Source organism: Neofelis nebulosa, chromosome 3 (genome assembly GCF_028018385.1).
Source record: "Neofelis nebulosa isolate mNeoNeb1 chromosome 3, mNeoNeb1.pri, whole genome shotgun sequence".
NCBI classification, from domain to species: Eukaryota; Metazoa; Chordata; class Mammalia; order Carnivora; family Felidae; genus Neofelis; species Neofelis nebulosa.
Window position 1 is genome coordinate 23,733,641 of NC_080784.1, and position 15,625 is coordinate 23,749,265.

At 36.0% G+C, this 15,625-nt stretch overlaps 1 protein-coding gene across 8 annotated transcripts in view; it reads right to left on the reverse strand.

The window, feature by feature from the left end:
* TUSC3 (tumor suppressor candidate 3) overlaps positions 1-15,625 on the reverse strand; it is a 305,126-nt gene that overhangs the window by 124,981 nt on the left and 164,520 nt on the right. For all 8 annotated transcript variants that reach the window (XM_058720115.1, XM_058720111.1, XM_058720108.1 and 5 more), the window contains exon 5: positions 12,860-13,000. In XM_058720115.1, the coding sequence (XP_058576098.1) occupies positions 12,860-13,000 (141 nt within the window). The remainder of the gene's footprint in view (positions 1-12,859; positions 13,001-15,625) is intronic.

The following is a 15,625-nucleotide window of genomic DNA, read 5'->3' on the forward strand; positions in this document are numbered from 1 at the left end:
AGAAAGAAAAGAAAAGAAAATGCAGTAGTCCTAGCCATGGCCTAGAAATGCCATAAATTTCTGTGAAAAGAGCATCTGTGTAATTTTGCTTAAGACTAAATATATTTTATTTCATGGAAAGGAATCCTACATTGAGGATCACTGTCTCAATAAATATTACTTATAACCAGTACTGAGTGGCATACCATTAGCATGGAATGGAATACAGAAACTAGGAAGTCATTCCAAGTATTGGATCTTCATAGTGAAGCTTATTTAATTATGAGTTTATAATAAGCAAAAGACTCAGGCAACCACACAACATCAAAAAAAAAAAAAAAAAGGAGGAGGAAGAGGAAGAGGAGGAAGAAAATAAGAAAAAGAAAGAAAGAAAAAGGAGGTCCATCCATGTCTGAGTAGTTTTAAGATACTCTTTTGAGTTATGGAAGGCATTGTCGGTCTTCATTATAGAAAATTAGGAAAAATATACACTAAAAATATATTAATTCTTTTCATTATATTGTTACCAAATCTCCAATACAAAAGTATACATGGGACTATATATAGAAACTATCTATTTGCAAACAGACATACCCATCTTCAAATGACTCAAACTATTTATGTTTAGAGTCATCTTCAAACAACAGATGCTTCACTGGAAAAAAAAATATTAGCAGCACTTATTTGCTTCTCACTTGTAAGGAGAACAAAGTAATAAACCGCAGAGACAGTATCTGCATAATATTAGAAGTTATATAATTTTATTCAAATAAATTTGTAAAGGCGCTCATTCTGAGGTCAGAGCTGCTTTGCAGTTTTGAATGCGCTTAAGAAATACGTTTCTACTGATACAACACAATGTGCAGACACCAAACAACTCTTCAAGAATGTGAAAACTGTGTAATAATTTATATTAATTTCAAGCTTAAGTTTTTCACAAAACTTACATAATTAAACTGATATAATTTCTTTCAGACAGAAGACACATTAAGGTATGTGAATCGTCTTATAATACAGAGCATCAGTGTTAAAAGGCACAAAACAGCTTCTCTCCTACCAAGATTTACTGTGATAATAAAGTCTGGTTATTAGATTTTTTTAAAATGATGTTTATCTTTCATGTTTTTAATTGCAAATTCTTAGGATATTTTTCTTTGTATATGCAATCAATATAACTACTCATCACACTTCTATTTCTGCTTTGGAATGACAGCCATCTATAAAGAGCTTTAGGTTGCCAAGAAGATCTGCGCTATGAGCTATAAGGCATAACATTTTAACTCATTTTGATATTCCAAGTCAACACATATTTCTGAAAACCATAAACTATAGACCTATATTATACTCCTTAAAGTTATGTACCAGTGTAGTTCAATATTTTACTCAACCATTCCACTTTAAACTCATCATAAAACAGGTAATGTATATGCTTATTGTCTATCATTGCTTTTCCTTTGCAGGGTGGAGGAAGGGAAAACGGAATAAAACCAGAACCAGAACTTACTCTGCTCTATAAACAATCATCATCACGTACAAACAGGAGTTCACAGCACTTTCTTTCAAGATCAGGAAGAACTTATGAATACTCCTTTCCCTACTTTTTTCAATTCGGAATCAGGAAGCTCTAATATTTACTTTTTAAATATTTGCATATCTCTCTCTATATAAGGAAATTGCAAATTTTGTCTCATACCCTCTAAAACACCATGAACAGCTTCATTTCCCCTGCAAAAACTTCATTCTTAGCCTGTCTGTGAGTCATATACAATAAGGTAAATATAATAATGAAAAAGACAACAACAACAACAAAAACAGCAGAAGCCATAGAACATAGAACATTGTCCATCAAACTAAAGATATGTAACACTAAGTAATCCCTTGGGAGGTACTTCTGCAGAGGTTCAATACACAAGTGCTCACTATACACAGACTTGTTCTGTACTAAGAAGTGGCTATATGGACAGAGAGCTTCTTTAACAAACTTTTTTCTCTCTATTCACATTCTGCACCTTTGGTATTACACGAGGGGTCTGCTCTAATCTAATTCATCATTTTTATTTTAGGAGCTTTCCTTTCCTGTGCAATCCAGGGCTTTCATCAGAGTTTCTATACATCAGATGACAATATTTTGCCAAAGATTACCAAAATACATGTTCTCTTTCCCAAAGGAAAGCAGGATAGTGGTTATTTTGCATAGACAAATGTTTGAGAATCTGAATACATGATTAGCCATTTTGGGTAGACTCTTAACTTTGCAAGGGTATCTTAAGAATTGGGTAAGATTGGGGGGCGCCTGGGTGGCTCAGTCGGTTGGGCGGCCGACTTCAGCTCAGGTCACGATCTCACGGTCCGTGAGTTCGAGCCCCGCGTCGGGCTCTGGGCTGATGGCTCAGAGCCTGGAGCCTGCTTCCGATTCTGTGTCTCCCTCTCTCTCTGCCCCTCCCCCGTTCATGCTCTGTCTCTCTCTGTCTCAAAAATAAATGAAACGTTAAAAAAAATTAAAAAAAAAAAAAGAATTGGGTAAGATTGGAAATGAACAAATGAACAAATCCTTCAAAATAGCCCTTTTTTAAAAATAAAGAGTCAAGTTTGGCAGTGGAAGTGCTGGCTATCAGGCAGAAAATGGTAAAGAAGATTCAAATTAGTTCCCAGAAGCCATCAGTAGCTAAAGAAAAGACCACAAGTTTGTATATTTCTATAGTAATGAAAAAGGGGAGTTTCAAGAGGAGCTTTTTGAATTCAACATTGTATCATCAGAGTAGTTTTAAAACACACTGTTTGAAAACATGTCTGTTCTCTGCAGCCTGTTACTGACTTCTAAAAGGCTTCCACTGGTGAGCATGCATGCTTGCCAAGAATTCCTTCTCAAGTATGTGTTTGTGAATGTTAGACTATTTTCTGCTATGCCAAGGTAATTAGCTTCCAAGGATTCAAAGCAGAAATGCAAAATCTGCATGATGTAGCAGGGGATGCAAGAAAACTGACTGTTCGAGTATTTAACATTTATGCACCATATAAATATTCTCAGGCATTTATCTGCAGTCATAATGGCTCACTACATCCACTGGTTTAAACAACCAACATGAGTTATGTGCCCACATTATGAGACGCCCCGCAACGTGGTAAGAATACAGAACTTGAAGTCAGACAAGTGGGATCAGGTCCTAGTTAATCATTTTCTAGCTATGTGAGCTAGCAAAATGAGTTTACTGAATCTTAGTTTCCCTGTTTGTACAAGGAGGAGAATGTAAATTCCTTTTCATCGTTATTGTAAGGAATAAGTACATAAAACATATCCCAAAGAAGGAAAAATTCAATCAATAGTAATGATGATTATTACTAGCTTCTAACAGTAATTCTGGAGAGAAAAATGAAGGCATGCTATTGTCAACTGACTATAATTCAGAGAGACCGTCAGTGTTTTGATAGACTGAAACAGTGACAAGATTTGGTATGACACTAAATACTAAAGAAGTTTTAACTTTACCATAACAGTGAAAAAAGTACATACTATACTTTCATCAAAAAACCTGGGTAGCTTTACTGAATGAAGCAACTTGAAAACTAGCCTGAGCAAAAAACCCACAACACTTTTAAACTTAATAAGGTGACTGAGATCATCTCTAGTATCCAGTTATATTAGAGTATAATTCATCCATTATGACTCAATTATCAAAAGTGACCAAATATTAAACTTTAAAAAACCCACATTTGTATTCTCTCCATTTATTATAGAGGTATTTTTAAGTATGTTCTAGAAGGTTACAGGGGTTCTGTTTGAATTTCTAGACTCTAGATATTATTGCAGAAGACGTTTGCTATAAGGTGATGTGCCTGGTCTTCTTAATCTGTCCTATCGCATCCAACTCAGTCATAAAGACCACTAATTTGTTGAAAATAAAAATAGAAGGATGAGGGAATACTACATGAAGACAAAAGGCAGAAAGCAATAATTAGCTATAAATATATACATGTATATAGTTTCAATTTTGATACTCTATTCATAAATTTTATACATCTTTTGTTAGATTTAAGTACCACACATTTTTTCTTCCTATTGTTAAAGATTTTATTTTCAATTATATATCAAATTGCTTCCTGTATAAAATTCCTAATGATTATTGGACATTAACTCTTCCAACTCTAGTAATAATTGTATTATTGGTTCTCCATAAATGGTGAATTTTCCATGTGGAAAGTCATAAGTAAATATGACAAGATTTATTTACTCCCTGCATTTCTTTTTTCTGTTCTTAAGCTTTGACTAAGACCACTAATAAAATGATGAATAGTAGGTAATTATAGGCTTTATTTTAAAGTATCACTACATAAGATATTTGCTAGAGATTTTAAGACATCCTTTACCTAGTTAAGAAAGTTCACTTGTATTTATAGTTTAACTTTTTTTTTTTTTAATGCTTTTATGTATTTTTGAGACAGAGAGAGACAAAGCATGAGCAGGGGAGGGGCAGAGAGAGAGGGAGACATAGAGTCCAAAGCAGGCTCCAGGCTCTGAGCTGTCAGCACAGAGCCCGAAGCGGGGCTCGAACTCACAGACTGTGAGATCATGACCTAAGCTGAAGCCGGACGTTTAACCGACTGAGCCACCCAGGCGCCCCTACAGTTTAACTTTCTAAAACCATAAATGATGAATATCAAGCAATGTCTATGGCATTAGTGACACTCTTTCTACTTCACACCATTGCTGTGATGGTTTTCAATTAATTTCTACTTTCCCTATGGCTTAACCACCCATTCCTACAACCTGACTTTTGCTATTTTATATACAGCTGAATTTGGAAAAAAATTAAAGAGAAAAAAAATCTTGCTTCCATGTTCCTAAGCAAGATTTGACATATGCCATGCCACCTTTCCTATTTGCTGGCCATCTCTAAATTCTCATACTTAGCCTTATGGTCTTTCCTGCAAGTATTTCATTATCCCTACTGGAGTGATTTTTATAATTTCGCTAAACCTTCTGGGAAAATTTTTCCGGTAGGTTTTCCCTAGGAAAAACTTTTCTGTAGGAACAGTTGCTCTCATTTGCAAATTATTTCCTTGCACTAGATATGTAGAGACAATGTGTTAAATTCTTTGTTGATATTGCTCTGATTTTGCTCATATTTGAACAGCACCCATTTTTCCTGAACTAGTGAAGTGGCTATAAGCAAGAGACTACATAGCTCAGTGGTTCAATTTTTTGTTGTATGAAAACTGGCCATTTCTTTAAAATATGACACCACTGTGTAGCCATACCTCCTTTATCTCTCAGGTGGACTTCTTCCATTAAATCTTTACTCCCCTTGATTTCTTCATGAGTCACTGCCACCAATAAATACAATCAGTATCTCAAGGTAAGCCACTCATTTTACTGGGTGGATCTTTGCCTGTACTTTGAATTCTGCCACCTTTTGTTCCTCAGCACTCACTGACTCAGCTGTCTTTTACCCCCTGCCCCATGTAAGCCTTCTGTATCGAAGTAAGGTCCCAATCACAACTATTCCTTCCCAGGACAGGGTCCTCATTTTCTGGGGGGAAATATTTCTTGCCAATTTTTGACATCTGCCACTAACACTATGCCCCTTAGCACTTTCTGCTCTTCTCAATAACAAAAGATCCTTATGAAAAAGAGCATCTTATAGTGGTTGTGGTCTCACTAGCTGTTGAAAAAATTTGCAGACAGATTGGAATGTATCAGATTTTTCTGTCTTCCAGTCACTTGGAATTTAACTTGACATAGGTTTTTAGTTCTCTGTCATGTGCTTAGTTTCCAAGAGGTAAGTGGAGATTTTCTGACCTGTAATCATGCTCCAAAGAAACACTTCCATACGAAGAATACAAACAAGAACCTCATTAAAGAAGGTGGGTAGTTTTCCCTTTTACTCTCTTCTGAATAAGTTGACTAACTGGCATAATTCCTTCACGTATCCTTGCCAAAAAATGACTTAGAAGCTACTGGACTTTTTCATTTTTCAAGGATGATTTGCAAATACTTCACCTTATGTAATGGTTACTGGTATACTATGAATTTATATTTCTTCCTGACATAATTTCAGTTGATATTTTCCAAGAAACTTGTTTTTTGTATAATAAAATTGACAGTACTGACTTTTTAAGAATTTTTGATTATGTGTGATATCATCATCATGGCAGGATAAGAGCATTCTACCATTCTCTCTCCAAAAAAACATGGATTTTGACAATTGCCTATGAACAAGAGTGCCTTTGTGGAAGCTGAGTCCAACTGAGAAATGCCAGCACTACTGGAAAAACACTAAAAATGAAATACTGGATGCACTGAAGAGGGTAAGACAAACGGTTTCAATTTCGTAGCTCACTCCGCCCAGGGGGCACAGCTCAGTGTCCTGAGAGAACTTCTCTGTGATTTCTCCCAGAGGGGAAAGTGAGAGTGTGTTAGTGAGCACCCAGCTTTCCCAGCTATGTAGGACACTGAGAAGAGACACAAATCTTATACCATCCAGAATACTGAGTCATATACTGCACAAGTTGGGGGCAGTGGACCGATGGGAGAACAGCAACCAGGCCTCGGAACGGAACACATCAAAAGGATGCAGATCCTAATAACCACTTCGTGGAATCCATCAGTAAGCCCGCCAGTGAGTTGCTGAAGACACTGCACCTGTGGATTCCCCCCAGCAGGTCCAGAGGCACCCTTCATGCTCCACGTGCAGCCCCTGCACACCCTCTGTCCTGTGGATATCCCCCTGTGCACACTCTGCTGGCAGTGAAAGTAAGCCTTTCAGATAACAATTGGACAAACACAGAGAGCCAGCCCAACTCTGCAGCATGAGGAGAAAGGACACAAACTAGAGCATTCTAGTTTTGCAGGATCAAGAGGAAGATATACAAACCCGAATCCCCCCCACCTCAGAGGGACCAAGAAGTATAGAGCAGGTGTGTTCACAAGAAAGATAGAAGAAAGCCTCAGAATTCCCTAACATAACTAAAAGGAAAGCCAGTCAGTAAAGATTAGAAGAGATGAATATTCAAGTATGAAGACTTCAACTTCAAGGACACGAAAAATCAAGGAAACATGATACCACCGAAGGAAAACTGTAATTTTTCCAGTAACTGACCAACAAAGAAATGAAGATCTATGATTTGCACAATAAAGAATTAAAAGTATGTGTTTTAAGAAAACTCAGTGAACTACAAAGTAACACATTAAAGATAATTCAACAAAGTAAGAAAAGCAATACATGAACAGAGTGAGTTTACCAGAGATAGGAATCATAAGAAAGAACTAAACAGAATAGGATATATAAAATGAAAAATGCAATAGAGAATATCAATAGTAGACTGGATCAATCAGAAATAATTCGCAAAGTAGAAGACAGATCACTTGAAATAATCTAGACAGGAGAGAACAATGACAAAAAAAATGACAAAGAGTGAAAAAAAACCTGTCTTACTAGAGTCTCAGAATGAGAAGAGAGGGAAAAAGGGGCAGAAAGATTAAAGAAATAATGGGTGAGAATGCCTCAAATGTGGGGAGATGTTTGAAAATACAAGTTCTTGAAGCTCATAGGTTTTCATAAAATTTCAACCCTAAATGATCTTCTCCAAATTACATTATAATAAAACTGTCTAAAATTAAGTATGGTGAATTTTTAAAACAGAAACAAAAAAATATCACATGCAAGTGAACCCACCCTTAAGCTATCAGAAACCTTGTAAGACAAGAGAGTAGAATGATATATTAAAAATACTAAAAGGAAAAAACTATCAACCAAGAATATCTTACTTAGTAAGGTTGTCCTCCAGAAATGAATCAGTGATAAAAAAATTCCAAACAAGGAGTGGAGTTCATCACTACTAGACCTGCCTTGTAAGAAATGCCAAAATTAACAGACTTATTAGCAACACACAAGATGAAACAAGCACTGGCACAGGTAAATATATACTCAAATTCATAATTTTCTAACACTATATTATGGTAGCATGTTAATAACTTAAATGTTAATAACTTAAATATTTAATAACAAATAACTTATGAAAACCTATGACAAACAATATAAAACGAGGTAAACTGTGACCTCAAAAATGAAGATATGTGTGGGGGTGTGGGGGGAAACGTAAAAGGTAGTTTTAGTATACAATTGAAGTTAAATTATCAATGTAAAATAGACTATTATATTTTTAAGATGTTTTATGTGAGCCTCATGGTAACCACAAAACAAAATTATACAAAACATACAAAAGAAAAAGAGAAGGGAATCAAAGCAACGACTGTAAAAAAACATTAATTTATACAGGAAGGAACTACAAAACTAGCCAGAAAACCATTAAGATGCCATTAATAAGTCCTTACCTATCAATAATTACTTTAAATGTAATTCAAAAGGTATAGAGTGGGTAAAGGTATAAAAAAAGAAGACTCAACTAAATGCTGCCCCCTAGACACTCACTTCAGCATCAAGGAGACAAATAATTTCAAAGAGAAGGGATGGAAAAAGATATTCCACACAAATGGAAACCAAGCGAACATGTGGAGAATGGGAAACTCTCTTGCACTGTTGGTAGGAACTGGTGCAGACACTCTGGAGAACAGTATGGAGGCTCCTCAAAAAACTAAAAATGGAACTACCCTACAATCCAGCAAATGCACTATTATTTACCCAAAGGATACAAAAATACAGAATCAAAGGTGTACATGCACCTCAATGTTTACAGCAGCATAATCAACAACAGCCAAACTATGGAGAGAGCCCAAATGTCCACTGACTGATGGTAGGTCTGTATGTGTGTGTGCATATATGTATACATACATATATACACATACATACATACACACACAAACACACACAGTATATACATGGTATACTGATGGTAATGTGTATATATATCCATGGTATACTGATGGTAGTATGTATACTATATCCATCAGTCAATGGAAATTTGGGCTCTCTGTATAGTTTGGAGATGTATATATATATATATACACACACACACACACATATATATACATACATACATACATACATACACACACACACATACTTGGTATATACCAAATAGTATATATATAGTGTACACATACACACACACACACACACACACACAGGAATAATACTGAGCCATCAAAAAGAGTGGAAATATTGCCATTTGCAATGACATGGATGGAGGCAGAATGTACTACGCTAAGTGAAATAAATCAGAGAAAGACAAATACCATATGATTTCACTCATATGTAGAATTTAAGAAACAAAGCAGATGAACATATGGGAAAGTGAGTGGAAGAGAAGAGAGGGAAATAAACCACAAGACACTCTTAAAGACAGAGAACAAACAGAGTTGATGGAGGGAGAAGTTGGGTGGGAGATGGGCTAGATGGGTGAGGAGTATTAAGGAGGGCACTTGTTGTGATGAGCACTGGGTGTTGTATATAAGTGGTGAATCACTGTATTCTATTCCTGAAACCAATATTGCACTGTATGTTAAGATTTAAATTAAAAAAATAATAAAACTGAATGGTACTGTCATAAAAACATACAGACCACTGCAATAGAATTGCAAGCCCAGAAATAAACTCAGACAAACATTGTCAATGAGTATTTAACAAAGGAGTAAAGAATACTCAATGGAGAAAGCATAGTGTCTTCAACAAAAAGTCCTGGGAAAAGTGGATATTCACACTTAAGCGAATGAAAATGGATTCCTGTCTTATGCCACTCACAAAACTTAACTGAAATGGGTTAAAGACATAAACCTAAGACACAAAACTATAAAACTCCTAGAAAAAAAATATATGAAAAAACCTCCTTAACGTTGGTCTTGACAATATTTTGAATATGACACCAATAGCAAAAATAAACAAATGGGAATACATTACACTAAAAAGCTTTTGCAAAGCAATGGTAACAATCAACAAAATGAAAAGGCAACTTACAGAATAGGAGAAAATATTTTCAAAGTATATATTGGATAAGGAGTTAAGTTCAAAATGTATAAGAAAGTCACACAACTAAAACCAAAATCCAGTTAAAAAGCAGGCACAAAACCCGCATAGGTATTTTCCAAAGAAGACCTAAAAATGGCCAACAGGTACGTAAAAAGAGGCTCAAAAGTCACTAATCATCCTAGAAAGGAAAATCACAACCACAATGAAGTAACATCTAATACCTATTAATTATCAAAAAGATAAGAGGTAACAAGTGTTGGCAGGGATGAAGAAAAAGGAATTCTTATATACTGTTGGTGGGACTGTAAAAAATACAGCCACTATGGAAAACAGTGTGGAGGTTAAACTTAAAAAACTTAAAAATACAACTACCATGTGATCTAGCAACCTCACTTCTTGGTGTATTTCTGAAGGCAACCACATTTTTATCTCGAAGAGAGATCTGCATCCCCGTTTTCACTGCATCATTATACACAACAGTCAAGACACAGAAACAACTTAAGTGTTCATTGTTAGATTAACTATTAATCACATATATACAAATATGTATGTGTGTGTATACACATGCACGCACACACACACACACAAACCCCACATTTCAGCCATTAAAAAAAAAATCATGCCATTTGCAACACAGAGATGGCCTTGGAGAACGCAACGCCAAGTGAAATAACACAGACAGAGAAAGGCTAATAGTGTATGATCTCCCTTGTATGTGGAATCTTAAGAAAGGGAGAGTAGAATGGTGATTTCCAAGGGCTGTAGGGTGGGGAAAACAGGGAGATGTTCGTCAAAGGGTACAAATTTCCAGTTATAAAATGTGTAAGTTCCAGGATTGTCATTTATAGCACTGTGACTATAGTTAATTTCTAAGAGAGTAAAATCTTAAATGTCCTCACCACACACACACACACACAAAGGTAAATTATCCGAGGTGATAGAAGTATTAACCTTATTATGGTAATCATTTTGCAATATATACAGGTATCAAATCGAGTCGTATACCCTCAGCTTTCACACAGTGTTATATGTCAGTTGTACCTCAGTAAAGCTGGGGGTGGGGCAGGGAAGTACTGTCCTTGTAGGTGGCAAAGAAACAAACAAACAAAAAGTCTACTTTGTTTCTAGATTTATACAGTGTTTTTACTCAGCAGCGTGGGGTCTCAATACAGCAATTTTCTGAAAGGGTGTATTTGTGCTACATGTTTAACCAAGCCACCTTCCCCTTTTTTTCCAATTGCACACCCTTATTTTACAACATTGACATGTTGGTCTCTACAGAGGACCCCACAAGGGCCTTTCATATCCTTCAAGCTTTTAATCTCTTCATAATGTCTCAAATTGAGGAGAGATTAGGATGGCTAGTCAGCAGTCAGCAATGGGAAGACTATAACCTCTTTCTCAATTTATTTATCCCCACAGTGCAGAACATGGGAATTCTGCCTACAAGTCCATCAACCAAACAATTAATTAATCAATCAATAAATAACCCTAACTTAGAGGCTTCTAAGTTCAATATTTTCTTTAACAGGGTCCTATCACTTTGCTTTAGGTGGCTTACGGGATATGTATCAGTATACAAAATTCAAACTTTTATTGGACCAAAAGAACATCGGAGCCAGAAGATACAGGTTCACTACCATTTAATTGGCATGTTGAACTGATGTGCTTCTCTGCCCTTTTTCTCGTCTCTTCAGTCAAGCATCACTTCAAATCTTTTGCCTATTTATTTTCTGAATTATTAAACAATAAAACGGACTTTTTATTCTTTGGTGTACAGTTCTGTAAATTTTGATAGACTGAGAAAGTTTCCTCTCATTAAGAGTTTGGCTTCTGGGGCGCCTGGGTGGCTCAGTCGGTTAAGTGGCCGACTTCGGCTCAGGTCATGATCTCACAGTCCGTGAGTTCGAGCCCCGCGTCGGGCTCTGTGCTGACAGCTCTGAGCCTGGAGCCTGCTTCGGATTCTGTGTCTCCCTCTCTCTGACCCTCCCCCGTTCGTGCTCTGTCTCTCCCTGTCTCAAAAATAAATAAAACGTTAAAAAAAATTTTTTTTTTAAATAAAAAAAACAGTTTGGCTTCTATAGTTTCCCACTGCCAACTGCTTTCATTGCCCCTACTGTCCTGCCACAGGATTGCCTGACAACTGGGGAGCAATAGAAAAATAATAAAATAAACAACAACAAAAAAACAAGAATCTACTAGAAGTATCTCCTACATATATGTCTCTTCCAAACTGCCCCAATTCAACTCAAGGAAAAAAAAAAAAAAAAGGAAGATTGATAATTTTTTATTTAACTAATTGTCATCTTGAATACTGGCATTCTTACCTGATCTACTTGCTAACATTTACTTTTTAGGAACACCAAATACCTGATGAGCTTTGCATTCTCTCCAGGTTTATAGTTCTTCAGTGGGAGAGAAAGGTTAGCATGTATATATGCCATCTTGCCTATAAATAGATTGTCTTATTTTTTAAAACCATGATTCTGTCTTCTGGGTAGCAATAATTCTTTACATATTCCAGATACATGTCCCATACACATATAGTTTCCAAATGTGTTCTCTGAGTCTATGGACTGTCTTTTCATTCTGTTACCAGTATCTTTTGAAGAGCAAACTTTTAAATCATCACTAAGTGCTATTTACTATTTTTTCTTTCATGGTCCGTGCTTTTTGTGTCATAAAGATTTTGTGTTCTTCTGGAAGACCTATCATTTTAGCTTTTACATATGGTGAACCATAATCCATTTTGAGTAAATTTATATGTGGTGTGAGCTAAAACTTGTGGTTCGTTATTCACATGAGGATATTTCACTGTTCCAGCATAAGTTTCCAGTAAGAAAAGACTGTTTCTTCCTTACTGAATTATTTTAACACCTTTGTTGAATACCAACAACCATACAACTTCCAATATTATACAAAGAAATAAAGGGGAAAAGCATAGTGTAACAACATACCAGAGACACCATGGCCCAACCAGTCTTGTTATAGATGAATTCCAAGTTGTTTCTTCTTAAATAGAGCAAACCGCCAACAAGAGACACTAACAGGGCCAAAGCAATGGTGCCGGAGTAGTTGGGTGGTCTAAAGACTCGAATCTGCAAACATGCAACAAAAGTTTTATGAGCTGAATAAAGTACTTCAGTAAAAGTGTTTTTATCTTGACCATATTCTACTCCTTCCAATGTTCAACACCAAACTTTAGGAAGATGAAACCCTACTCTTCACACGTGGAACTAATACTCCCTTTACTCTTTACAAATCAAAAACAAATGGTTTCCAACATCGTGGCTATGTAAAAAGACTTGCTTTAGATGCATATAGTTCACACATGCAAACATGACTTATATTCAACCCAGAATTGCTGTGTTTCACCTATGGAAGATGGGATCATCTAGTACAGGGTAGGGATGAGACGGGTGTAATACATGTATTATTCCAAATTGGGGCATTTTAACATCTTCAACATTTAAAATGGTTTTTTTTTAACATCTTTACCAAGATACAATACACATACCATAAAATTCACCCAGTGTACCATTCAATGGTTTTTAGTATATTCAAGGGATTGCATAACCATCACCAAAGTCAGTATAAGAATATTCTGATTAGGTCAAATGGAAACCCTTTAGCAAAACCCTCTTATTCCCCTTACCCTCTAAACCTAAGCAACAAAGAATCTACTTTCTGCATGTACAGATTTCCCTTATACTGGATTTTTCATATAAAATGTGTTCTTCTGCAACTGGCTTCTTCCACTTAGCATGATGTTTTCAAGGTTCTTCTTGTGACATGTTTTAGTACTTTATTCTTTTTTATGGCTGAACACTCCATTGTATAGATACAACAAAACTTGGTATCCATTATCAGTTGATAGGCATTTGGGTTGTTACTACTTTATGGCTCTTGTGAATAATGCTGCCATAAACATTCTTGGACAAGACCTTGTGTGGGCACATATTCTCGTTTATCTCAGGTACATACTTAACAGTACAATTGCTGGGTGATATGGTAACGCTATGTTTCTTGATTTGAAGAGCTGACAGACTGTTTTCCAGAGTGGCTGCACCATTTTACATTCCCACTAGGGGTAAATGAGAATTCGGATTTCTCCACTTCCTTACCAATATATTTTCTCACTACTGATCCCAGCCAACCTAGTGGGTATGAGACACTATCTCACTGAAGGTTTGATTTGCAGGTTTCTCATGACTAAAGATGCTGAGCATCTTTTCATGTACTTATTAACCATTTGCATATTTTCCTCACAGAAATGTCTATTCAGATTCTTTTTCATTTGTAATTGGGTTGACTTTTTATTACTGGGTTATAAGATTCCTATATACATACTATATAAGTCCTTTATCAAAAAATGATTTGCAAATATTTTCTTCCCTTCTGTGGCTTGTCTTTTCATTTTCTTGATGGTGCCCACTAAAGCATAAAAGCTATTTTAAAAAATTAATGTTTATTATTTAGTTTTGAGAGAGAGACAGAGAAAGAGAGAGGGAGGGAGGGAGGGAGAAGGAGAGTTGGGGAGGGTTAGAGAGGAGACCACAGAATCTGAAGCAGGCTCCAGGCTCCGAGCTGTCAACACAAGAGTCCAATGCGGGGCCCGAACTCACAAACCGTAAGAGCATGACCTGAGCCGAAGTTGGACGCCAACCAACTGAGCCACCAAGGCACCTCAAGCATAAAAAGTATTTTTAAAAAGTAGAATACATTTCTATGAAATCATGATTTCAAATTACATAAAGATCTTGGTCCTAATAACATTTCTCACTAAAAAAAATGAACACTCTGAGGAGAGATGGCTAATTGAGTGCCACATAGGGCAGATTAGGCAGATAAGCCTGAAATATATGGTTACATCAGGAAAGTAAGAAAATGCTTAAAAGAAAATGATGGAGAGATGTCATACAGACCTAAGAGCAAGAATAAGAAGACCCCAGTGGTCAAATCTAGAACAATTTTAGCACCAAAACATTTAAGCATAGTAATAACTTATAAACCACTGTAGAAAAATTCAACTTATGAGCCCCTACCAATGACTGACTGACTGACTGATTGATAGGAGGGGAGGTCTCTTGCTCACAGTAGAATGCTGAAGGCCAACTAGGAATATGGAGGGACAGGCAGAATTGGATCATCACTTTGCAACCATCACAGTAAAATCTGAATCAGAGTAATATGACCAGTGGATGCTAGATCCAGCAGAAAATTTTGATGAGGAGCAGGATATTTCTTTAATCTAAGACAACTCACTAACAACAAAGGAGAAGGGGGAAAACAGTAATTATACAGGGGAGAAATGGAAAACACCTTGACCAGAATTAAACATCATCATTGAGGGTCAGACAGATATCATGTGCATAAAGATGTCATTAGAACAAATAATGACCTATGTAGTATTGTGTTTGAGAATGCATAAATAGAATCCAATCATAAACAAATATCAGAAAAAATAAATATCAGGCATATCAAATGAGGATCATTCTATTTAAAAAATGGAAAAGGATTCAAAATGTCAATGTATTTAAAAGACAAAGATAGGCTATGGAAATATTCTGGATTAAAAGAGGCTAAAAAATCCTGACAACTAAATGCAATACCTAATTCTAGACTGGATTTTTGTATTGAAGGCATGAAAATGTTACCGTAGGCTATTATTAGGTCAACTGACCAGAATATGGATAGCCGCTCAAATAAAAATATTGCATCAA